The sequence below is a fragment of the Notechis scutatus genome, chromosome 7 (assembly GCF_049901735.1).
Source record: "Notechis scutatus isolate UNSWTSFEM ecotype Mainland chromosome 7, rNotScu1.2, whole genome shotgun sequence".
Lineage (NCBI taxonomy): Eukaryota > Metazoa > Chordata > Lepidosauria > Squamata > Elapidae > Notechis > Notechis scutatus.
In genome coordinates, this window is record NC_142015.1 from 6,161,657 (window position 1) to 6,188,114 (window position 26,458).

The 26,458-nt window shown below is 42.6% G+C and overlaps 1 protein-coding gene across 4 annotated transcripts in view; it reads right to left on the reverse strand.

Moving 5' to 3' along the window:
• Positions 1-26,458, reverse strand: part of FGFR1 (fibroblast growth factor receptor 1) — a 117,808-nt gene that overhangs the window by 25,379 nt on the left and 65,971 nt on the right. Inside the window, exons 3-9 of one of the 4 annotated variants that reach the window (XM_087969623.1) lie at positions 24,803-25,066; positions 21,590-21,673; positions 17,205-17,380; positions 12,431-12,554; positions 7,062-7,252; positions 4,837-4,987; positions 524-720 (exon numbers count right to left, since the gene is read on the reverse strand). In XM_087969623.1, coding sequence (XP_087825749.1) covers positions 524-720; positions 4,837-4,987; positions 7,062-7,252; positions 12,431-12,554; positions 17,205-17,380; positions 21,590-21,673; positions 24,803-25,066 — 1,187 coding nt within the window. Of the gene's footprint in view, positions 1-523; positions 721-3,565; positions 3,711-4,836; positions 4,988-7,061; positions 7,253-12,430; positions 12,555-17,204; positions 17,381-21,589; positions 21,674-24,802; positions 25,067-26,458 lie in introns of all 4 variants that reach the window. The other 3 variants (XM_087969624.1, XM_087969625.1, XM_087969626.1) reach the window with 3 other exon arrangements.

Here is a 26,458-nt window from a genome sequence, read left to right on the forward strand (position 1 = left end):
CTGGGAGCAAAAATGCTCTCCAGCAGGCTTCCCTGAGGCCCAGGAGGCAAAAAAAAAAACAAAACAAACAAACAGGGAGGGGGGAATGCAAAAAAAAAAAAAAAAAGAAGCCATGCCCACCCCAAGTCTGTGAAGGGGAAAATGTCACGACAATGTGACACGATGAATTTGACACCGATGCTGTATATTCTGAGCTATTGCCCAACTGCCTCTCCCATGGTAATGGATGGGGGACATTTTTATCCACAGCTCCTTGCCAGATGGAGCTCATTTTCAAACTTCAGGTTCTTTAGCTTCTTCCTCCACGCTTTTTTTTTTTTTTGCTCCTGTTCTATTTAGATTTTGGAGAGTTATCCTGCTAGCGGACCAAGTATTAGAATGCTACCCAATACCTTCTTAACGTTCTGTTGAGTTGGAAAGAAGAACAGATGCCTCTGATGGACCCGCGGCCTGCTTTGCTATAGTCTCAAAGGGAAGGGGGAATCATAGGTTGCAATCAAACCCCCTATCTACTTTCTGTTACCTGTCTGCGCAAAGGGATGCTCTTGGCCAGTTTATGGACAGCCATCTGGCTGTTGAAATCGGTCTTCTTGGTAGTGCTCTTCATCTTGTAAATGAGGACGGTCACGATCATGCAGGAGATGAGGAAACCCCCTGTGCAGTAAATGATGATCTCCAAGTACAAAGGGGAGGTCATCATAGCTGGTTTGTCTTCTATAGCTGAATCAGTATAAAGAAAGCATTAGCACAGAAGATCTTCCATCAGGGCAGCTAGAAAAATCAGTAGGATCAAAAGGACAGCTCATGCCCAGCCCACAGTGTTGGTCCTGGCATGATATGCTTGTCAATCTTGCTATGATTTAGTATAATACTTCAATCAGGGCATGAGTGATTGGTCAAGAAATTATAATTTTAAAAAGCTGGCTTGGTACAGTGTCTGTACCATTGAACATAAAGCTGGTGTGTGTGTGTGTCTGTAGACCTCTGCATGACCTTGAAATAAAAGAGGGAGAGGTGATACCAAAGACTGTTCACCTCTCAACCCAACCAGCACCACCAATTCAGTTTCCAGAACGAAATCTTGCTATGCTATGCTGGGATGCCTTCCTTTAGTCCGTAACTTCACATGTGGCTACTGAATCGAAAGAAAGCCCATTCATGTTTGATGTTACGGCAGTGCCCGTTTCAAAAGAGGCTTCCTTTGAGCTTGGCCTGTGGAACAGGATGCTGGAGGGAAATAAAGTCTTCTCTTTTATATTCTTCCCTCCCAAATGCCCATTAATAATAAATGCAGGAGAAAGATTTCCAGCTCATTCATTTTGTTCTACTTTGAAAAATGTTGCTGACTTATGGACCTCCTCATGCTGCCAAAGAAAACTTTCCAGAATAATACAGACCAGGTTGGCACATCGGATACATCAAAGAGATCAAATGGTGCCACTTTTTTTCTGTTGTACCAAACTGGAAAAAGTTTTGCTCAGAAGTATTCTCAGCAGCAGAACAGTTTCTGAGATGGCAGAGCCACCTTAGTTAGCCTTTTCTAACTCATGCTACTGTAGCAACAGCTTAAAACTTGAATATACATCATATAATACCAGCAAGAAAAAAAAAATGCTGGTATTATATCAACAATCTGAATGTATGAGTAGAGATACAATACTTGAAAAGGGGATGAAGCAAGAAGTCAATGTTTCCCCTTCCCCACTCCAACTTTCTTTCCCCAAAATAATAAACAGAGAATGGTAGTGGGGATGAGAGGAGGGTAGAGGAGATGTGATCGAAGAAAATTGACAGCCCTGTTATCACCTTTCCCATCAAAGATGGCAGGGCAGTGAATGAGTGGACATGAGACAAAGAGAGGAAAAGTAAACCCTCATAACAGAAAAGACTTGGAAGGGAGCATGAATACAATTCTATAGCAATAATTCATGCCTTTCTCCCCAGTCAGTTATCAGGTTCTTGCTGGCCACCCACTGATGGCTGGAAAAAGAAGCCATCACCAAGCCAGCAGACCTGTCCACCAAGAGAAACTCATGCAGAACCTTCTAAGCCCACAGAGAATGCAAGATTCCAATCTACCAAGGCAAGATTCCAGTCTCATTCAAGGACGTGTAGGAATCATTTTGGGTCTTGGGGCTCTTCATTTTGGTAATCAGCTCTTTTGGGAGACAACTAGGAACCACTAGGTCTCGTCTTCTCCTGTGTCTCTTGCATCAAGATAAACTGGAAAAGGGGAAAAAATGGATCTCCAGCTCCTCCAAGAAGAATGGGACAATTTGCCATGGCTATTTCACCATGGCCAACTCAGCTTGGCCAACTCGCCATGGGCCAACTCGCCATGACAACTCGCCATGGACAATTCTACATGGGAAAACTCAATGCAATAGTAGTTATCCACTACTGTTTCTTCGACATTATTTCCATTTTTGTCAATGGAAATAATGTCAAAACAACAGTGGTGGGTAACGTTTATTGCATTGAGTTATCCTGCATGGAACAGTCCATGGCCATGGTCAGATGGCTGCAGCAAGTTGTCCCCTTCAGGATTCCTACATATATTGTTGAATACTTTGGAGTGAGGTTATTCATGTGGATGTATATATGCAATGGTGAACAATTATTGTGCTGTTGTGTTGACATCTAAGTAGATGTATTTGTACATGTGGACCACACCTGGATAAAAGGGCAGCCAGTGGCCCCTTAAGTTTACAACTGGCATTTTATTGTGATGAAGGAGGGCAGAGCTTAATACTCCCAAGAATGAGAAAGTCAGCGTGCTAGGGGTTCTTACTTGGACACAGTGAACATTAGACAGGCACTCAGCACCGCAACCCTGGTAAAGAGAATTTTACAATGGCTTCTTGGTAGGGCCTGGGGCTCATTGCTGTCTTTTAATGGTTCTTTTTGGAAAGCAATACAGTTTGGGTAAAGGTGAATTTTCAAAGAGGCATTTGAGCATTTACAGATGTGTCTTCAATTTGGAAAAAGTTGAGAATGCAAAGGATCTCAAGTGTTGCCCCTCTTCCTATCGTGTACTGTCTTTGGCTGGCTTTCCTATCATCCCCAAGTCCATCTTGTACATCTCCTGGAATTGAATCTTTGGGCCATGTGTGCCAACTCTGTCATTCCTCTGACAAAGACAAATCACAGAAAGGGTGACCGCCTGCCTTGAAAGAATGGAGCTGGCCTATGAGAAACTTGGATCTAGCCTCTAGTTGAGTTCTAGCTCAAATCAGAAATGCACAAGACCTTGGCTTGCGAGAGCCATGATGGGGCTGTGAATTATCCCAATTTAGCAGGTGAGGAACGAGGACCAAATGGGAGGTGATGGCTTACCTTGCAGGATGATAGAAATGTCCTATATTGGACAGGGGCTGGCAGACACATTTTGATTCGCCATCCCATCCATAAGAGGAAGCCAATTGGTGGGGGCCCTCTACTATTCCTCCTCCTCCCCCCCCACACCTCCAAACAGCCCAGCTCTTGCAAACCACGGCAAGCTACTTCCCAAAGCTAGTCAAAGAGACAGCAAGGAGACAGAGAAAGGAACAGAACCGGTATATACCTTCTAGAACCGTCAACCATGCAGAGTGATGGGAGATCCCAATAGAATTACCCGCCAAACAAGTATACTGCCCAGCATCCTCAAAGGAGACATTCCTTAAGTGAAGGACTTCCATTTCTTTGTCAGTTGTGTTAACACCAGCTGTCTAGAAAGGGGGGGGGGAGAAAAATGGAAGCAAAACAAAACAAAACAAAACAAAAAAGGAAAAGAGGACGAGCAAATGTAAGACAAGCTGAAGGAAGAGGAAGGAGATAAACATGCCTCTCAAGATCTCCTGAAGGACACAGAGACACCACTGTAGCCTAATGACAAGACATCCATAGGGCAACCACCAGTCCAGGCTGGCTTAAAGCGGGCAGTGTTAAAAACAAACAATAAAACAACCCTTCACCATATTGAATTTCCCTGCCCATCGACATGCTGGGGGATGGGCCACATGGAAAAATGGACCTTGGGAAGGCGGAGACCAGCTTAGTTTCACAGCATAGGACAGGCCAAGGGATGGATGGAAGTGGAAGGGGCAGAGAAGAGAGAAAATGTGGAGGATAGAAGCCGACAGACTCTTGACAAGAGGGAGCAGGTTGCTTCCAGCAGGAAGACACCCAAGAGGAGCCACCATTTTGTTTTGGCGGGAAAAGTGAAGGCAGTAGCAGAATTCAAAAAATAGACCTACTCAAAAGGAAGGCCTGCATCATCGACAGCCAGGTTAAAAGCAATGGGGCAAACAGTGTAACACCCACACAAAGGGGCACTTCTTTCAAAGGAGGTTTTGATTTTGCGGTCTCAATAGGAGATCTAGGCTGAGACAGCGATATGGAAATATTTTAATAATTCGTGAAGAAATGAGATCATTATCAATATTCTTCCGACCAGCTTATAACAGGGCCCTGATGGAGGGGAAAAAGAATCCCACAATTTGGTGTTCAAGCAGAAGAATTTAAGGAATAGTTTCTCATTTCTAGTTTAATTCATAAAGGAAGAGGATTAGGGACTAGAATGGAATGGAGTGGAGTGGAGTGGTGGAGTGGAGTAGAGTAGAATAGTTGGAAGGGACCTTAGAGGTCTTCTAGTCCAACCCCCTGCTCAGGATGAATGCAACAACACACTGTTAGGAAGAGGAAGAGGAGAAGAGCGTGAAAAGTAACTGATCAGCCGTTCCGAGGATTTTTCCATGGCTTCTGGCACCAGAAACAGAGGAGAAACAGGAGAGCCACAAAAGTTTGGTTTTCCCACCGCTAAGAATCGCCCAAAGTGGCATTCTTCCCGTTTACCTTCAGCCACGGGTCTGGTGACGGTCAGCCACGCAGACTGGTTAGCCTCACCAATATAATTGGAAACCTTACAAACATACTCCCCGCTTTCAGCCTCTGTCACATTATAGAGGGTCAGCACTTCCGCATCAGAGCTATTTATTCCCGAGTGCTAGAACAAGACCAACAACACAGGAGTCACACAGGGATGGGCTTCGCAGCTCTGAGACAACACCGACAATCCCATGACCGCTTCCCCTTGCCTCAGTCCAAAACAAGGAGTGGGACATTCCCTGTTCGCCTCCCCTTTCCCCATCCCCCCCCACCCCTTTGCTGGCATCTCTCACTTCCGAGAAAGCTGTAGGACAGGGGTGTGCCAGCCTTGGCAATTTTAAGATGCATGGACTTCAACTCCCAGAATTCCCCAGCCGACTGGGGAATTCTGGGAGTTGAGGGTAAGGTCCATGCATCTTAAAATTGCCACGGTTGGGAAAGCTCTCTTTAGGGGCACCAACTATATCATACCCAGGTCTTGCTTGTATACCTTGTAACAGGCATCAGTGATAATAAGAAGCTCATGGACTGCAGTTTTATTCCTAAACATAGCCTTGGTGTGTCTAAGAGTGACACTTTCAAAGGGGTTCCCTGTCTGTCAGCCTTGGAAGCCATTTTTTACTTGGAAGTGTCGAAGCTGCCACATTCAGTGCCTGGGAATTTGGGAGGGGGGATTTCATAGTGAGGTAGAAGATTAGACACAACATTCTTTCTCAGAGAGTCAAGGACATGTTGTCCTGCACCTGGAGGGGAGTGACTGGAGGGATGTCTCCAATTGGGAAAGAAGATTTGATTGGGCCATGCGATGGACTGATGGATGCAGGAGAGGGATGTCTCCAGCTGGGACAAAGATTTGATTGGACCATGTGATGGATTGATGGGTGCAGGGGAGGGATGTCTCCAGCTGGGACAAAGATTTGATTGGACCATGTGTTGGACTGATGGGTGCAGGGGATGGATCTTTGATTCTCTTTTGGGAAGGGGGAAACCCAAAGCTCTCAGATTCAGGTTTTCCCAGATGTGCCAATTTGACAATTCTAATAAAATGGAACTTTGAGGAACTGTTTGTCTCGGAGTTTATTGGTTTGGAGTTGGTTAGTTGGAACGCTGACACTGTCTCTTTCAAAATTTCCTCAGTGTTGACTTTTCAAAAGACTTCAATAGAAATCCAACATTTGGCATTGCCCAGCAATGATCCAAGATCATCCTCTTTTACCAAATGTCTTTGAGGTCCTCCAGGGATGCTGAGAACTGTTAGCATTCCAGCAAACTTCCACTCCAATCAGTAACTCCGAGACAAACATATCTCAAAAGTATCTTTATTACAATAGCACCTGGCACATCTGTGGAATCCCGAACCTAAAAGTTTTCGGGCTTCCCACAATTTCCCAAACTATAAATCCATCCCCCCTTGGCCGTCATCACAAAAGAATTTTATTTTGTCTACTTAGAGCTACTCAGTTGAACTTTCTCAGGCTATGTGGCAGCATGGAATATGGCTTCCAAAGCTGACAGAGAACATTTCAGGGAACCAGTTTATCTTTTGATAAAAACAAGTAATGTTTGTCTGTGATACTCAGCGGCATAGTCATTTATTATTACATTTATATGCCACTTTGTCAATGGTGAAGCTTTCAGTGGCAGCCATTTTGTGAATGCATCCACCATATGCTTCCAAAAGTCCACCCATGACCTCAGCTTAAAGGTTGCCTCCCAAACACATGCTAAAGGAGCAAGTGTGTTCATTTTACAGCTGTGTGGCCCACTTCAGTTCCACAGAGGCAGTCTTACCAGAAGTTACTGGAAAACTACAGGAAATTCTTCTTGGCATACAAGGATATTTAAAGCAATCTTTAACATTTGATGAGGAGAGCCTCAAATAAAAGAAGTCCCTGGCCATTTCAGAGTCCTCAAACATTGTGTCCTTGACGATTGCCTTTGATTCTATTCATGACTGTAGACATGAACCATGGCATAAGAGTTTCATCTTTTGTAGATTTTGCTAGAACTGCCAAGTTCCAAAGTTAGATGAGTTGGCATTGTCTATCTGATTGACTGGACCCATATTACTTTTCCAATCCAAGCTACATGGCCGTGTTTCTGAGATGTACCATGAGCTTCCCCTCCTAAGATTTAAGAAATAAGCCCCAGGTTAACTCAACTGTCACATCACCCAAGTGGAAAGACCTTACCTTCAAGACTTGAACAAAAGGCAAGTTATTTGGTCCAATCTTGCTTCCATTGACCTCAATGTGCTTCAGCCATTGGATGTGGGGCTGAGGGTCACTATAGACCTTGCAGACAAATTCCACATTGCTACCTAATGAGACTGTCTTGTTAGCTGGGAGCCCAGCTTGTAGGATAGGCCGGTGAGGAGATCTTTCTAGAGAAGACATAAGAGAAAAGAGTTTCAAGCAGGCTGACAAACGCAAGAGAAGAAGAAATGGCGAGAGAGTCCATATCACTCTGCCAATTTATTTTGATGCTGCCAGTCAGTCAAGAGAGTTTCACTCCAGAAAGAAAGAAAAACAAATATTACAAACAAAACTAGCTTAGCAAACAAAAAAGTAGATTGCAATAAGTATTACGACTTAAAAAGAACTTAAGCGAGCAATCGCTTTTACCTCAACCAAACAACAGATAACATCTCTATCAGTTAAATCTCTGAAGGAAATAATTCCACTCAGCATACAAAAATCTCAATTTCTGGTGAATTTTGAATTTGATGTTTCGTGATTGCGGCCTATTTAAGATATGCATTTGGTGTACACTTTTTAAATATAGACATTCTCCTTTGCAAGCAATTTCTCAGTGTTTTGGGGGGACACGTACTAATTTTTGTGTGGATTTTGCTTTATGTTTCAGTTTTCAAAAACAGAGCATTATAAAATCCTGAAAATTGCAGTGAATAACAGTAGCAAGTTAGTTACTTATTTTATCTTTTCCTGAACTCCAGAGAAAGGAAGCACTACTAAGATAATCCACCGCCTGCTCACGACTGCTAAAAGAAAAACTGTACAAACAATACAGTCAAATTTCACATCTCTTGGCATTTTGAATACTCCTTTCTCTGCTCTGTATCAGAATGCTAAAACGCCAGTTTGAAGGAGGGGATTCCTGCTGCCCAACTAACAGCTGAAGAAAAGTCAAGATTTGGAGATCTTTGAGATACCAGAGGTGGCTCTGGATGTCATCTCAACTGTTGAGGGAGAGGTCCCTCAAAGATTCCTGAGGCAATCTGAACTCATTTATGGATGTTATCAACACCCACACCCAGCGTCCCCCTTCTTCCCAAGGGGGTTGGGGAAATCCCGACCTCTTTGACATCTTCCTCACATCAACAGTGATTCTCTTCTAACACGAGTTGCAGATAATTCTTTTTTTAGCAAGATTAATTGAGATTTATTCCTCCCCATGTCATACCTACAGTGCACCAAAGTTCATTAGAATTGGAGCCTTCCTTCCTCCCCCTTCCTTTCTTCTTTTCTTCCTACCTTCCCTCCTTTCTTTTTCTTTCTTTCTCTTCCTTCCTTTTCCTTCCTTCCCTCCCTTTTTTCTTTCCTTTTCTTCCTTCCTTCCTTCCCTCCCTCTTTTCTTTCTTTCCTTTCTTTTTCTTCCTTCCTTCCCTCTTTTTTCTTTTTCTTCCTTCTTTCTTTTTTCCTTCCTCCCCGCTTTCTTTTTATTCCTTCCTTCCTTCCCACCTCTTTCTTTTTCTTATTTCCTTCACTCCTTCTTTTTCTTTCTTTCCTTTTTCCTTCTTTCTTTTTCTTCCTTCCTTCCCTCTTTTCTTTCTTTCTTGCTTTCCTTCTTTCCTTCCTTCCTTCCCTCTTTTCTTTTTTTTCTTTCTTTCTTTCTTTCTTTCTTTCTTTCTTTCTTTCTTTCTTTCTTTCTTTCTTTCTTTCTTTCTTTCTTTCTTTCTTTCTTTTTTCTTTCCTTTTCTTTCTCTTTCTGAGAACTTATGAGCTGGGATTCTTTCCACTGATAAAGGACCTTTGCAGGCAGTTCTTTAACATAACCTTCTCATGAATCCTTATTTGTCCAGGCAACCATTTTAAGTTTATGCCTCCAAGCAGATGAGAAAAACCACGATTGTAGCTTTTATGACATTAAAGGTAAAGATGCCCTTTCACAGGCTTGGGTTCTTGGTGATTCTATAGAAGCATCCATATTTTCTTGGCAACACAGAGCAGTGGGTGCCCCTGCCCTTTCCCATTCTTTTTTTTAAATAAAAAAATAAATCTTTTCAGTCTATTTTACAGCTCTAGTATTCTTTCATTGTCTCCCATTCAAATGCTAACTAGGATGAATCCTACCATCGTAGCTCAGGAAAGGTCAGCTAGGTAGGGCTACCTGCTGAGACTCTACAAAACCTCAGCCTTAAATAAGCTTTATACTCCCCTTTGTGCATGCTGGACCGCAGGGGCAAATTTTTTATTATGCCGTGTTGGCCGTAATCAAAAGCTGCAAATTCGACGGCAGAGAAGGTCACGTGTGGGTCACTTCTATACTTAGGAGAAGTGTGTGTTTGAATCGCCTGGCCAGAAAGCTATAAAGCAGTTGAGTGGACCCCCTGTAGTTACTCAGATGCAGATAGAAGTGGAGTGGGCAACTTCTTAGAAACAAAAGAGAATTACAAGACAGCTGGCTCAGAAACCAAAGCTTCCCGGTTGTCTGCCTTCTTCACATCTTCACTTCTGATGTGACAAAGCAGGGATTAGGGGGGGGGGGGAAATGTTTCCCCCTTAATTACAAGAAGCCAGAGCCAAGATTCCCCTGCTTTTTAAAAAATATTGTAGCTTGTCACTTATTAAAAATATGAAGGGAATATGTCCTTGTTGCTGCTTGTTAAGAGTTCTTAGTGACTGTATGCTACAGTCAAATTGTGCTTCAAGAAGGAAATATCACAGGACCAGGTTTTTTTCCCCCTGCCAAAAGCGGTGATTATCTTGGATTAAAAGGCAAACTTTTGCAAAACTTCACATGACTGTCCTCATCCGTGTTTTCAATCTCTACCCCCATCTGGGTTGCTGTCAGTTTCATTAGAGGGACCAAAGCTCTTAGCTCTTGCATAAAAGCCAGGGTGAAGCCTTCATGTTAGTCGTTGCTTCATAAGACACACACACACACCCATGAAATAATGCTTGGATTAATCACTTTCCCGATATTGAATTAACTCTAACATCTCAGAGTTCATTGTCTGTGGAAAATGCCACATAATAGGAAGCAATTAAAAAGAAAAAAAGTCTATTGGGAAACACAAACGGGTAGATCAGAAGTTCCAATGAATAATTAGTTTCTATCTGCGGATTTACAGTAATAAAATACAAGTTCACGACAAGGCAAATCATCAGATGTTTTGTCCAAGTAGTGAAGTGAAGATTTTTTTTCCGTTTTCTTCTTTGAATCTATCTATTCTATATTCATTTCTCACTCCCTTTTTCCCCCCACCATGGATGTCAGTGAACACAACTGGATCTAAGGGGTTCATTTTTCTGGAACTGGACTTGGGCTTCAGGGGGGCTGGGAGGGGAGCAAATATGGCTACCTCTTCACTGGAAGTCAAAGGTCAAACAAATCTAACAAGGCCCTAGTTGGTTAACAAAGAACCAGACACCATAGTGAGTGAGCATTAACCAGCCCCTTTGTTCCCCCTTGCAACCTATTTCCTTTGGTTTGCTCAGTGTAATCAAATTAAATTGCATTCTTAATGGTTCATTTAGTGGCATTTAGAGCAACTCCACAAATGACGGAGATCAGCAAGCCTAGGTTGGGAATCGAGACTAATCAGGAAATTAATTGGGGAGGCTGATGAGAAAAAGTTCTTGTATAGCCTCCGAAATTACCATAAATGTGACATGCAAGATGAGACAAAGCCTTGGGTTTGAGTGGTGGAGGCAGCCTTCTGAGAGCTGGTATGGGTGAAAATTTAAAAAGTGAACTCTTGGGAACAGACCTCTTGGGACACAGAGGCAACCCCAAGCTAAAATGCAGCATGCATTTCTTCTGTCTCCTCCAGAAAGGCTGCGATGTTTATGGAGAACTTCCGTCTACCCATTCTAAGGCAGGGGTGTCCAACCTTGGAAACTTTTAAGGCTTGTGGACTTCAACTCCCAGAATTTCCCAGATAGCCATTTCTGGGAATTGAAGGCCACAAGTTGTAAAGTTGCTAAGGTTGGACACTCCTGATCCAAGGACTTTCCAAAAACCAAAGGGAAAAAAAAAAGCAATACACTGTAGAAGAGCAGACAGAGCAGGTGGGCGGAGTTAAGTGTATCATAAGCTTGGAGTCATTACACTCCCACAAATGGTCTGAGAGATTAATGTCAGGTGCAAAGGAGCAGCACCATACATGAAGTTGCAGTTCAGAAGATTTATTGCTCAAGGCCATGGGTCTTCAAACTTGGCAAGTTTAAGACTTGTGGACTTCAACTCCCAGAATTCCTCCTCCAGTCATGTTAGCTCAGGAATTCTGGGAGTTGAAGTCCACGAGTCTTAAACTTACCAAGTTTGAAGACCCTTGCTCAAGGCTGTACACAATTTAGTCAACTAAATTCAGTGCTACATTGGTTCCAGATAAGGGTCAATGGAATTCAAAGAGGGTTGGACTTAGACTGTTTGTGGGAACGTCAAGACTCTAAGCTAATGATGCGCTTAACTCCAGCCACCAGCTCTGCCTGGTTTTCTCTTACCTAAACCACTCTATTACAAGGAGTTAAGAATCCAATAGCTCTTCCTGTACTGTCTTGCTTTTATTCATTGATTATCACAGTGATGAATAAAAACAAGACAGTACAGGGAGAGCTATTGGAAAAGAACTTTCCAGGCCTCCATCCTACTTTTCAATTGAAAGCAGGAAATATTCTGGCTGCATCATCAAGGCAAAGATCTCATTATCTGTAGAGCTCTGAAACTTTCAATGTCTCTTACATCAGCATTCTCCTCTTCATATACAAATACTAACAAACATAGACTCCTACACCAGAACATTACTGGTGCCAAAAAGATATTGGTTGCAGAACTGACTGTCACATTATTTCACAGTTATTTTTCAGGGAAACTAAAACTGTCAGCTATGAGCAGCCCAATCATGGATGGAGCTGTCCATGGTTTACACAGGAAACCAAATTTACCAGCAATATTAGCTGTGTCCTGTCAGCCAGAGATAAAATCCTGGTTTTCTCCTATCTTGCTTTGCATGATGTGGTGAGTGAACCACAAACCAAGGTTAAAATGCAGTACTGCAGGCTACTTCTGCTGACTGCCAGCTGCCTGCAATTTGGCAGTTCATTTCTCACCAGGCTTAAGGTTGACTCAGCCTTCCATCCTTCTGAGGTGGGTAAAATGAGGATCCAAATTATTGGAGGCAATATGCCGACTCTGTAAACCACTCAGAGAGGGCTGTAAAAGCACTGTGAAGCAGTACATAAGTCCGTTATTGCTATTTGTCACTGGTCAGCCAAGTCCGCTTAAAAGATGAGCCAGATGTCACAAAGTAGCATACACTGCTTTGCGGAAATTGTCCTAGCGATTCCTCCCCCTTCTGAAGATTCCCATTTCTTACCAACAACATCAAGGTGGTAGGTGTGATTGATGGTTCCATACTTATTCTCCACAATGCAAGTGTAGTTGCCTTTATCTGATGGGACCACAGAATCCATGATAATGCTCCAAGTTTGATGGCGAACCTGTTGAAAGAGGATGAAATGACTCAGAGAGGCTACCTGTTGACTTAAGGGTTGGGACTCAAGAACAAAAGGAGATGGTGGACGTGACTGCACTTTTGCCTTTTCATCTTAGAGGAAGACCAAAGGTCTCCCCCAGACCCTCTAGGTTGCACGTAACATCATCAATTGGTGGCTAAGTTTTCCTCTTCAAGCTTGCAGGCTTGTAATTGCTGTCAGCTGCAGGGTTGACCACGGAGCCATCTACATCTGGAAACAGATTATTCTTGAAGAGTGGGATGAAGGTGCTTTGCCAGCACAAGAACCAGACCTGAAAATACCTACAGCTGTTTTCCTCCCACGAAGGAAGGTTAGTTAGCCCCAAGTTTCACCAAGAAACCACACAGTACATAGACGTACATTTATTTGCAGCATCTCCAAATCTGGAATCTGAATGTGTGGACCACCTGTTTTTTTCACTAAAGTGACAGTTTATCCGTCCATCCTATTCCACCTTGCAAGTTGCACAACCTCACCAAGCAGCTTAGAAAAATTCGCAAAAGCAATACTTCAAGCTAAGGAACACTCACAGGTCTATAAGCTAAGAACCTATGTAAAAAGGAGGCGCTAAAATATAACCTCCTAAAAACATGCAATTTTATTAAAAATCAAGGAGTTTTTTTTTAAAAAAAAATGCCTTAGAAAAGTTAAACCAAAAATCCAAAGGTCAGAACTGGGGCCTTGGTTGAGAGTCTGCAGATCAGATGATGCTTAGAAAAATACACAGAAATAGAGAGAAAATACTACAACAGATTCTTCTGCCCTGTTTTATTACAAAAGAGCCGTGGTGGCGCAGTGGTTAGAATGCAGTATTGCAGGCTAACTCTGCCCACTGCCAGGAGTTCGATCCTGAATGGCTCAAGACTTCCCTCCTTCCGAGGTGGGTAAAATGAGGACCCAGATTGTTGGGGGAAAGAGGCTGACTCTGTAAACCGCTTAGAGAGGGCTGTGAAGCACTGTGAAGCGGTGTATAAATGCTAGTGCTATTGTCCTTCCTTCCTTCCTTCCTTCCTTCCTTCCTTCCTTCCTTCCTTCCTTCCCTTCCTATGGTGCACAGTGGTTAGGATGCAATATTGCAGGCTAACTCTGCCCACTGCCAGGAGTTCGATCTTGAATGGCTCAAGACTTTCCTCCTTCTGAGGTGGGTAAAATGAGGACCCAGATTGTTGGGGGCAAGAGGCTGACTCTGTAAACCACTTAGAGAGGGCTGGAAAGCACTATGAAGTCTAAGTGCTATTGCTAAATGGAAGGATTTCCATCCTGGGGGATTTATTTTAATTTTTGTCATGCACATTTCACTGTGTCCCTCCTTTAGCATCCTTTCTTTGATGATTCTATTCCACCATTTCTTTGGCTCCTGAACTTGGGAGTTAATGCTGAATCTGTTCTACAAGTGTGCTTTTTTGTAAAAGGAAGCACGAAGGTACAAAACATTGACCTGTTTTTTAAAAGTGGAAAAAATGGCCCCATTCACACCATAAGTTTTCACCGAAATCACACAAATTCACAACTCTTGTGGGTTTGTTTCTGTTTTCAGCTAGACACAGTCCCACCCAAGAAAGAATGAGATCAATATATTCTGAACTGTGATGTAATTTCCAGCATCTCCTAGGATTTGATGAAAAATCTGCCAATTTTTTGAGTTAATCCATCTACGCAAACTTCCTTCCTGCTACACAGCAGCGTTTGTGATTGCTGAACAAGAGATACAGAACTTGCTTATCCCCTTCAGATCTTTAGGGAAGAGAAAACTCATGCAATGAAAGATGGCCTCTACCTGGATGAAGCTCTAGCTCTGTCCAAAACAACAACAACAAAAAACAGCCAAAATGTTGAGATTATTTCTTTTTTGCAAAATCCACCAACAGCTCCTCCAAGAGAGAAAATTGGGTGACCTTAGGGGTCTCTCTCTCTCTCTCTCTCTCTCTCTCTCTCATATTCCACCTCACAGGATTGTTGTTGTGTGAAAAATAGGAGAAGGAAGATGGGATGGATATGTTTGCCACCTTGAGTTATTGCTAAAAATGATAAAGGCAGGATAGGAAGGAAGGAAGGAAAAGGAGAGAGGGAAGGAAGGAAAAGGAGAGAGGGAAGGAAGGAAGGAAAAGAAGGGAGGGAGGGAAAAAAGGAAGGAAGGAAAGAAGGAAGGAAGAAAGGAAAGAAGTAAGGAGTCCTGTGATGGGAGAAGTATCCACTATGAATCCAGCATGGAATGGATGACCTATGTGGCAGCACCTCTCTCTCTCCCCATTTCCCATATCTATGATTTTTTAAACAACGATTTCTATAGGGTCAACCATGTTAATAAACCTTTAGAGCCCCAAAATTTGAGCCTTTTTTACTTTCTACCTGATGCAGGCCACGGTTTTCAGCAAACCACTTTCCTCTTTGCCAAGCTGCAGGGCAACATCCGTCAAGGCTAGTAGCCTGCAAAGACCATCCACAAAAGGGACAACCAGAATGGCCCAACCTTTTCTGGAAAAGAGGTTTCGCCTGTTTGGTGGAAGTGACCAAGAGCTGAGCTAATCCAGCACAGAACGAAGAAAAAATACACAACACAACCCACTGCCAGTGACTGACGGTGTTGTGGTTCGCCAGCAGCCTGTGCAGACGGCAGTGGAATCAGACATGATTCAGAATAACTCAACGTCTGCTGTGCGCTCAGCTAAATGTCTGTTGTGAAGTCCAGCCAAACGCCTTCGCTTGGCTCGAAAGAGATCTTAAGGAGCAAGAAGCCTTGCCAGTGATGAATATAGTCCTCCACCTATGACTACAACTGGGACCCAGATTTTTCTGCTGCTAAGCGAAGCAGCCATGAAGTAAATTGCACCTGATTTTACGATACAATTTTGTTTTGTTTAATCGCACAAGTGAATCCCTGCGGTTGTGAAATGAATCGTGCGATTGTTTAAAAAGCAACCTTGTGGGTCAGGAGAAACTCTTTAAGATTGTTATTTTTTGGGGTGGGAGGCAGGCCAAAGTCGACGGAGAAAGGCCAGGATTTCATTCCTTCTCCCTCCCCACCTACCCAGTTTTCAAGATGGGGAAGAAGTTCGTTTTAAAACACCCAAGAGGACATAAAATATGCACTGTTCGTGCGACTTCTCTGGCTCCAAACGGCAGGAGACCAGTCCACTGTTTTTCAGCAACAGAGATAAGATGAGGCTCCAGGCAAAAGAACTTAGGGAGCCCAAAATCTCCTGAGGTCACAGATTGTCCATCTTTCCCTTATTTTGTTGGGGAATTATTTTAAAGGCGAGATGGAGATGGGTATAACCGAGGAGCCCTTCCGGCGAAGCTTTTATTGCCTTACCTCAGCTTAAAATGTTAAGGCTGATGACAAAACCCCTTTTTCCTTGTAACCTGTGCTGCGGTGAGAGAATTGCAGATCCTGAACTTAGTACAGGTGGTCTTTGACTTACAACAGTTCATTGAGTGTTCAAAGTTACAACGGCATTGAAAAAAGTGACTCAAGAGCATTTTTCACACGACTATTGTAGCATCCCTGAGGTCAAAATTCGAACACTTGGCAACCGGTTCATATTTATGATGCTTGCATATAATGGATATTAATGCAATGAACATTGTTGTAAATACTGTGATTATGATTTCCTAAAATGATTTGTACCCAGGACAAGATACTGTTCAATTGAAATTTGAATGTTTGTATGTTATTGCTGTGGTTTGCCAGCAGCCAGTGTAGCCGGCAGCGGAATTGGGACAGTGGGGAAGAATGAGGACCAGTCCGGGAGTCTGGAGAGGACTCGGACGAGGGTCCTGCATCTGATGCAGGGATAGGCCCAGGACTAACTGAGAGTGGGGTGCTGCCTTCGGAGCCTCCGGAGTCTGGAAGCAACGAGGCAGAGGACCGAGGGGAGTCTGTTCCCAGTGTGCCTGTGCACAGAGCTGCTAGAAGGCGAGAGCAGCTGAAACAAAAGAGGCGACTCAGGAGTAAGGCTGGGAGGTGACTGCCCCTCCCATGAGGTATAAAGGACAGGCAAAGATGATGAAACCTTTGCAGGAAGCAAAGTAGTCTGATCGGTTCAGAGTCATCCTTGAAGCTCTTTGTACTTCGGTTTGGGTTTTTTTTTTGCACTTCGGTTGCTTTCTTTTCTAGTTCATATGATACTTCTGTTTTTGGCAGCATTTCACAGAACTGAAAGGTGTGTGGGGGACTGTTTGAGATTAATTCCAGCTCAGAATGAAAACAATTCTCAGCGTTGCAATAAAACAAGTCTTGTTTTTAAAATAAGCTTGTGTGTGATTACGGTTTACGAAGCCTGGGTCAGAACAGTTACAAAATAAAATAAAAACTTATCACACACACAAAAAATATTTATGTTGCTCGCAGTCCACTGACAAGCAAAGTCAATGGGGGCGGAAGCCAGATTCGTTTAACAGCGGTGTCACTAATTTAACAACTGCAGTGAACTTAACGGGCTCCAGAAAGGTCGCAAAACTCACTGTGGTTGTAAGTTGTAAGGCTACCTGTACTCTTTATGGGAGCCCCCTCCTCTTTAATTCAAACAGCTGCCTAAAGAAGAAACCCCTCTCTGTTGCAGAAACAAATATTGTAAAAGGAAGCCAAACACAACAAGCTCTTTATTGACTTACCTTGTATCCACCAATGCGATGATCAGGTCTGAATTCCCTGCCGTTCTTCAGCCAGCGCAGTGAAGGGGTAGGTGTCCCACTAGAGGGACATCTGAACTTCACGGTTTTGGCAGCAGGAACTGCATGGAGTTTCTTCTCCATTTTCTCTGGGTAGGTCCAGTAAGGTGGGATGACTTCTGCAGGAGAACCAACAGATAGGTTGCACGTAAGGCCACGTTCCATGCAAGGGGAGTAAAGATAACGGGAGATGTTCCCACAGAAAGACAATTGAAGGGGGGGAAAAGTGTCAAGAATTGTTGGCGTTTGAGTCCCAACTGGAAGTTTTGGCAGCCAAGTCATTATCTGCATCTCCTGAACCACTCAGGATCCTGGGCAGAGGGAGCAATTCAGGTTGTTGAAAACTTGGGATGCTTTACCTAGCATGGAATCCTTCTGACCGTGGGAATCGGGTGACATTGTAGAATCAATCTCACACTATGGTTCACCACACAACTTAAAAAAAAAATTGGGCAGGGGTGGAATTCAGCCGGTTCGGACCGGTTCGGACGAACTGGTTGTTAATTTTATATCTGGTTCACTGAACCGGTAGTTCAGATGACTAGTTGGCCCCGCCCCCCCCCTTCCCTCCCATTGCCAGAGCCTCCATGTGGCCCGTTTTGGATCCCAGGTAAGTACAGAGCTCATGCAGAGACTTGGGGAGGGCAAAAAATGGGCCTCCCAGAGGCTCCAGAAGGCCAGAAACAGGCCCGTTTCTGGCCTCCGGAGCCCAGGGAAGGCTGTTTTTGCCCTCTCAGAGGCTCGAGAAAAGCCTTCATAGCCCTGGGAGGGTGAAAACACCCCCCCTGTGGTGCAGGAGGCCAACTAGGCCACGGCCATCATGGCCACACCCACCCAGAAACTGGGCAGAGAACCTGTTGCTGAAATGTTTGAATCCCACCCCTGAAATTGGGTCTGGAATATTCAACTAATCTTTCAGGTATACAGGTAGTTCTCAACTTACAACAGTTCATTTAGCAATCGTTCAGAGTTACAACGTAATGGGGAAAAAGTGACTTATGACCTTTTTCGTGCTGCAACTGTGGTGTGAAAAAAAAGTCATAGGTCGCTTTTTTCAGTGCCATTGTAACTTTGAGTGGTCGCTAAAGAAACTGTTGTAAGTCAAGGACTATTTGTAAAATAAATGGGAATCTAGTGTATCTGGTCAGGACTGTGATTGTGTGTGGTTTTTTTTTTCTGGGTGTCAGGCAATGTGGTCTTTCTTTAGCTTATTTTAGGCTTATGTTATAGTTTTTGTGCATGCCATGCCTCAAAGTGAGAGGAATCTAAAGATCAGTGGTGCAGTCAGAGGAAGGCCAAAGCAAAAGAATTTGGGACTGCAAGCAGCCGAAGTGATGGTCCATGGGCAAGGTGGATAAAAACCGATGATTTTATTTAAAAAGATATATATTAAAAATTGATTTTTTTTTAATTTAAATCAGATTTTTTTTTTATTTTTATCAAGTTTATTTTAAAAAAATGCTTTTGGGGTAAAAATCTTTCTAAAGGTAGTTTTCTATTTAAGGTACATTAATAATTTAATTTATTCAGCATGAAATGGAGCTTAGTGATGTAGCCTAAGGCTGTATATTCTGCAGTGTTTACATTTTGGGTAAACTCACTTCAATGAATCCAAGCTCTGCAAGCTAAATAGGAAACCTTTATTTTGTTTGCAAATAATAATATTAAAGATTCTAACTACCAGCAAGAATGAATCTTCACATTTAAAGAGCACCTGTCATTTCAGAACCATCATGGCGGTGCCTGTTAGCAGGCATCCACTCACCTGCTGCCCGCCACGTCCCTCACATTGTTGTGTCACTGCCACACCACCAGCCATCCCATTAAAGTGAATGGGACTGTCAGTGAGTTAGAGGAGCTGCCGCTGCAGAACAGAGATGACAGCTGCTCTTTAAAAATTACAATTTAAATCGATTTGATTTAAACCAAGCCTTTTTTTTATTAGTGATTTAAATCATGATTTAAGTCAACTTGATTTAATCAAATCCACCCTGTCCATGGGTTAGACGCCTCTAGTTTAAGCCCCAGCAAAAAGAAAATCAAAAGTTCTACACAAGACTCAAATCTCACAAGATTTGAGCTTCTTCGGTGACAGACCGAAATCGTGTCTCTGTGCGATTTCGATCCGTGCTCGCCGCTGGAGCGCCCCGAGCTGGCTGGTTTCGGGGCTAAGCCACCCCGTAGAGGTGGTGAAGAAGGGGCAGACTGCCTGCAGGGTTGAGGAGAGCCGCATCTCTCCTCCCCAGCTGGCCATTACTCCCTTTCCTGAAGGCGGTTTTAGCGGTGGTCAGAAATGGCCACCACAAAGAAGAACTCGACCGGAAAAGAATGTGCAGGAGGAAGATAAGAAGAGAAAGTTTTGGTTGACCGGGTCAAACAGCAAAAGCAACAGATAAGGTACCCTGGAATTGAAACTATTAAAAAAAACAATAACATTGTTCCCTAAGAAGATTTCTAAGCTGCGAAGGAGAGAGAAAAAGGAAAGGATTTGGTTTTTTTCCCCCTCATCTTCCTATACTGACAGCTAAGAGACTTAAGCAAGAAATTGGGAAAAAATCCACTTTGACATTAATAGGCATTTAATGCTGAAAATAGAAAGTCAAAGGGATGATAAAGATTTCTGGATAATTAAAAGCTTTTGAAAACAGGAAAGGAGAGAAAAAGAATAAAAGGGCAGGATCTGGAAGGAAGGAGACTGCCTGGAATTAAAAAGAACTTACAGCAAAATCTCAACAAGACTTACAAGATACATTTTAACTGAAACATCACAACAAAATAGTAAAACCCCAGGAAGAGAAAGTGAAAAAAGAAATAAGAAGAAACAGCTTGGGAGTATTTGGATTACTTGGTGATCTCTGGATTCTTGGTTATTGCATTTGAATGACTAAAATCAATCGGGTGGTTGTTTAAAACTGTTTAAAATGGCTCCACTTTTAGAAAAACTGAAAAGGGAACTTAAAAAGTACAAAGAAGATGCACAAGAAGGGAGAGGTTCTTCTGGCTTTGTATTTCAGTTCTTAGAAATGGAGATTTGGAACTATGAGAAACAACAAGAAATGCCTGCAGAACAAGAAGATTGGGACAAAGAAGAAGCCATCTTTAATGAACAAGTAATCTTAGGTGGGGGGGAAAAGGAAAGGGGGGAAAGAGAATGGAAAGTTTAAGATTGGGAAAAACAACCCAAAAAAAGAGCAGAGTGAAAAATAAGTATAAAATCAGAAAGCAACAGAAGAGGGAAATGCAGAAGAGAGAATTAGAAGTAGAGAGACAAGGAGGTAAAAAGGGGAGGGAGAAGAAGAGAGGGAAGAAAGAAAAGAAGTTATAAAGGACAGAAACAAAATATAGAGAAACAGGGCCTATTTAGAGATAATGGGTGAAAATCTAATGGAAAAAGGGATTCTGCAAAGGTATATAAGATAGTATTGTTATATTAGAAATAGAAATAATTTCAGAAAATATTAAACAATCTTTGATTAAAATGTTTGATAAAATAGTTCTCGTAACTTAGTGGAATGCTTGTCAATAAATAAATGTAACAAAATGAATATTTAATGATTTACAAAACATATGTAAAGAGAAATAAGGGAAAAATTAATTACGGAGATTATATGTGTTTTTAAGGAAGTATGATATTTAATTGAAAAGAAATGTTAAAGATGTTAAGACTTTTATGATTATTAATGATAGAACTGAATTGGAATGGAATGAGGGTTTATAATTACATATATTTATAATCCTTTTTTTTAAAGAATATAGTGTGTATTATAAGAATGTACCAACCAGAATTCGATTGGAAGTTATGTATTATGTATTATATTGAAGGTCATAACCTTAAGGTATATATTGAAGTTTAAATAAGAGTTGAATGTATATAATTAAAAGATATAAAGGTGTCATACTCCAATTAGTAACTACAGGAAAAAAATTGTTTAATGAGAAAAGATAATATGAAATTGAAACAGAACAGACAAAAGTATAAATATAATGATTTTAATTGAGATGTGAGATAATCAAAATAAAATTGAGAAAATTAAAAGAGGTGAAAAACTATGTAGAAAATGTAGAATAGTATAAGATATGGAATAGAACACAAAAATGAGCATGAAATTGAGTTTGTGTCTGTATGAAGAAGTTCAACCCGGGACCATGCTATTTTCAAAAAGATGTTTTACTTGTATTTTGTGTGTGTGAAAATCCAAATAAACTTTATTAAAAAAAAAAAAGTTCTACACAAGATTCGGTTCGCTTGGAAAAAGATCCCCAACTGGGTTTTGCAAGATGTCATGGCTACTTTTGAACAAGGTAGGAAAAGAGATGCTGATACGTACGGTTCGGCTTGGAGTTGTCTGCCTCCTTTTCTTCTGAGGAAGAGTCATCGTCATCATCGTCGTCTTCTGCAGAGGGAAGAGCATCTAAAGAAGATAGAAATGGTAAGTATGAGTAGAGAAAATGAGCTTTTCCCAATGAGATAAGACATTTCTTAACCTTGGGGATTTTAAGATAGGTGGACTTCAATTCCTCAGCCAGGCATGCTGGCTGAGGAATTCTGGGAATTGAAGTCCAGATTTCTTCAAGTTTCTAAGATTGAGAAACACTGAATAAAAAAAAGAAAGAATTGTCTTCTTTTTTTACTGTCATATTATACACAGGTAGTCTCATTTAAGCAGTTACTTAACAACTGTTCAAAGTTACAACTACCTCCAAAAAGTTACTTATGGCCTGTCCTCAAAGTCAAACACACACGCACCAGTTTGGGCAATTGGCTTGCATTTACAACTGGTTGCAGCATCCTGAGGTAAAACGACTACAATCTGTGCTCTTCTTTTTTTTTTGCTGGTTTTTGGCCCAAAATGTCCATTTCGGGAGAATGGAGTCACTCAATGACCATGTGGTTCACTTAACAACCATGCTTTACCGCTGTTGTAAAAATGATTGTAAAGTTGAGTCAGGCCACATGGTGACCCATTTAATGACCCCCACAACTTAGGAGGGAGACTGCAGACTCAATTGCGGTTGTTAAGCAAGGATTACCTACACTTATGCATCTTGTGAGCCCAAATTGTAGGAAATTTGGTCCCGAGTATTGGAAATACCTGATTCCTCATAATGTGGTATTATGAAGAATCAGATATTGTGAGCTGCGATGGTGCAGTGGTTAGAATGCAGTATTTCAGGCTAATTCTGCCAACTGCCAGGTGTTCGATTCTCACAGGCTCAAGGTTGACTCAGCCTTTCATCCTTCCGAGGTCAGTAAAATGAGGACCCAGATTGTTGGGGGAATATGCTGACTCTGTAAACCGCTTAGAGAGGGCTGTAAAGTACTACAAAGCGGTATATAAGTCTAAGGGCTATTGCTATTATTGCATGGCGTAGCAAGAGGTGGGAATGGAAGGGTGGACAAAGTCAAGTTTTGATTTCACACAAACATTTGCCACTGGCAAATGTGTTTCCTTCAGTGATAAAGTGCTAGAAAAGAGCAGGCCATCTTGCTCATTCCGTGCTGAACTTCTGGGATGTTATTGTTATGTAAGTTTTCTTCAGATTCAGTAAAGCGAGGAAGAATTCTTGTGCTCAGACAAATGTTGGACCTTGGAGGTATCATATGTTTCAGATGTCACTATTACTATTATCCTTAGATTTCCTCCTGAGAGAGGCAGAGCTAGTGACAAGCAATCATGTTGCCTGTCTCTAAAAGCAGGACAAAATGTGTGGATGTTTTGTCATTAAGTCAGCCATTTGGCAAGCCTGTAAGGAATATCCTGCCTGTCACTTAGTATGGATTAGTCCTTCTATCAACAGCTCATCGCCAGATACGACTGCGCCTGGACCAAAGCATTTCAGACTGCAGAGGGAACTACAAACACACAATGAAAAGCTTCTCCATGGGAGAAAAGACAACCAAAGCCTCAGGAGGCCTCCTACATCCTTCTTCTTATCTGAATTATCAGAGGTAGCAGACTCCACGGAAAGGCTTTTGTGTCCATTCATAAATGGTTGACTTGATAGAATCTCAGAATCACAACCAGAGTGGCCAAGAAGTAGGTTTTCCCAGTTGACCATTAAGATGGTGGGTCATGAATTTTGGCACTTAGGCTAATTTAGCAGATTAGGAACTATTGATGAGAGACATCAGAAAAGCTTGCAGGGTGCTAATGCTTCCATGTTCAGCTCCTGGAAATTTCAGCCATTCAGATTTTTCAGAATCTTGTTGTCTTTTAAATGAAAATCAAGTTTTTCTTCAGTCAATCCATCCATCCATCCATCCATCTTTTCCATATTACAAGAGAATGCCATTGAACCAAGGAAGCTCTGCTAAGCTGAAAATGGCTATCGTATTTTCTGTCATTCTTTCCCCATCCATCCATATAATCTCTAACCAAAACTAATGTCAGTTTCTATAGGACTTTCAAACTGGAAAAATCAAATGCATCCTCAAACTTTTTTTGTTTGTTCTATCTACGGGTAGCCAAATGAAATTCAACGGGCCCATGAAACGAAGGAGGCCCACTAAAATTGTCCATGGAATTGCCTCTTAACTTCATCAAATTGGCATACAATTCCAAAGATAAATTTAACCACCTGGCCAATTAAAATTAAAAATAACAGTTCAGAAACAAAAGTTACATGGTAGCTTGCTCCAAATAAAGCAGAATAGCATTTATTTTCTCCAACAATAAAAGAAACCGAAAGAGTATCACCTTACCCATACCAACAGAGCTCACTTCGAACCCTGATTCCATTTTTGCTCTAGGCCCGAGCATATGAGGAACGGCTGAAGACATGAATCTTTTTAAACATGTGGACAATGCTTTTTTTTATTTTAACAAACAGTTGGAGAGATTTTTCTAGTGGTGTCCCCTTGTGCATCACACTGTACAGACCAGGGGTGTCAAATTCGATTTCATCAGGGTTGTGTTTGACCTCAGGGGCTGGGGTGGGCATGGCTAGTTTGACGTCACTCATGTCACGGGCATCTGTGGTGGCCCAAATGCTCAGTTAGCAAAAAATGGGTTCCTGAGCTCCATTTTCAGCTATGACCACCTCCTGCCGCCCTCTGTCAGTTAAAATGGACCCTGGGGGATGCGTGCACACATGTGCCCCCCGAGCTCCATCTTCACTGGCAGAGGGTGGCAGGAGGCAGTTACGGCTGAAAACGGAGCCTGGGAGGGCTTTGCGTGGCCCTTCCAAGCTCCGTCTTCATTGGCAGAGGGTGGCAGGAGGCCGTTGCGGCTGAAAATGGAACCTGGGAGGGCTGTGCGTGGCCCTTCCGAGTTCCATCATCACTAGCAGAGGCACCACAGGCCAGTTCTTTGCTGTTTGTAGGGCGGCCCCGCAGGCCACATCTAAGTACCCCACGGACCGGCTCCGGCTCTCCCGGGCCTTGAGTTTGACACCCCTGGTATAGACTGAATCCTGGTCTCACATCTTCTGCAACTGGCAGTTAAGGTTGAAGAAAAAAAAGCAGTAAGGCTGACAACGACAACTGAAAATGGTCTTTTCCGGCAGCTCTCATTCATCCAGGCGGGTAGCCTGCTACAAACCTGAGACGTTCACGGAGAAATAGGTGGTCTTACTTCCCGAGGGGCTGTTGGTCATGCAGGCGTAAAGACCCGAGTCCTCAGGCACAGCGTCCCTGACCTCTACCTCCTCTCCTGTGATGCGCGTCCGGTTGTTCTCGGATAGCTGCACCCCATCTCGTACCCAGTTGATGCTCTGAACATCGTCCCGTAGCCGGCAGCGCAACTGGAGGAGGTCTCCAGGGTGAGCCGAGTAAGACTCCACTTCAAGGCTTGTTTGGGGGAGAACTGGAAATGTTAGGGGAGAAAAAAAAAAAGAGACAGAGAGAGGAGGGGAAGCAAGGTGGTGAGAATGCTTTATTGCAGATGCATTCCTCTGGCAGCATGCAAACGTCGGAGAGCGGATGCCCTCCAAACCGTTTTTAAAGGCTGGTGCTTCAGCTGCCATGCAGGTCTCTGGAAGGGCAAGGCAAGCAAGAATCTGCAACAGAGCTTTTCATTTCAGTTACCGATCCAGCACTATCGATGAAATACAGAGCTATTTTTAGATACATATACATATATATTTTTTAAAAATGTGTTATTGGGAACCAAGAACAAAGCAAGGAGCTGAGCCAAAACAAATGGCAGGTCAAGATGGGCAATCCAGCAGGAGTTGGCTTTGTCTGAACTTCAGGCACAGGTAAGCAAGCTGCCATCCGGCCTTCGGAGCAGGGAAGGACAAAGAGGAGGCAAGGGTTAAAAGCTATTATAGGAGAATGAAACCTCTCTTTCCTTTTTCACTGCACGGATCTGTTGTTCTGTAGTGCTTCCTTATGATGTCATCACTAGAGCATTGCTTGTTGACCTAGTGAGCATGCTCCGAGGGGTCCTTGGTGCTCTCTGAGCTTGGTTCTTTTCTTGTAGACGTTTCATTACCCAAACTACGTAACATCATCAGTGCTAGCATGATGGTGATATTGCCTAGTTTGGGTAATGAAACATCTGGAAGAAAACAACCACATTCAGAGAGCACCAAGGACTCCTCATGTCAACCCTGAGCTACAAATATTCTCCTTTATTGTGACCCTGCTTGGAATTGCTTCTACAAAGCTAACCATCCATTGAGGGAATCCTTGACTGTGCCATGTCGGTATGCCAGGGGAGGGACAGAATGAGCTGATTTCTTGATTTTTTTTTAAAGTGCTTCCATTTAAAATGTCGTCAAAAATATCCCAACAAAGAGGAACACAGGCAGACCACAAACAATAATTCTTACTTGAAGATCAGAGATTTATTTCATGTGCAATTTGGAACATGAAACAGCCATCAAAACTCAACTTACACTAATAGCCCATTGCAATGAGGTCCAGAGAAAATAGCTAGGTCCAACAAGGAATAGCTATGGCCAGTGGCACCGAACTCATCCCAAAACATTTTCTGCACGCTTTTCACTTCCTTCCGTATTCTTTCTTACTGACTGTCACTTTCTGTAAACACTTGTGTATATTTGAAGCTCTCAGTTGTCACCGCCGACATGCACCCCCATTCAAATCAAAAGTTTCTAGCCACATCTCTCAGAGTAAAAAAGATTGATTTATTAGGAATTGACATGTCAGAATTTCCTGGTTGCAGCCACATCATTTATTTCATCCTTAACCCTAGTCTTCCCCCCACCCCCTGGATGTATATTCTCCAATG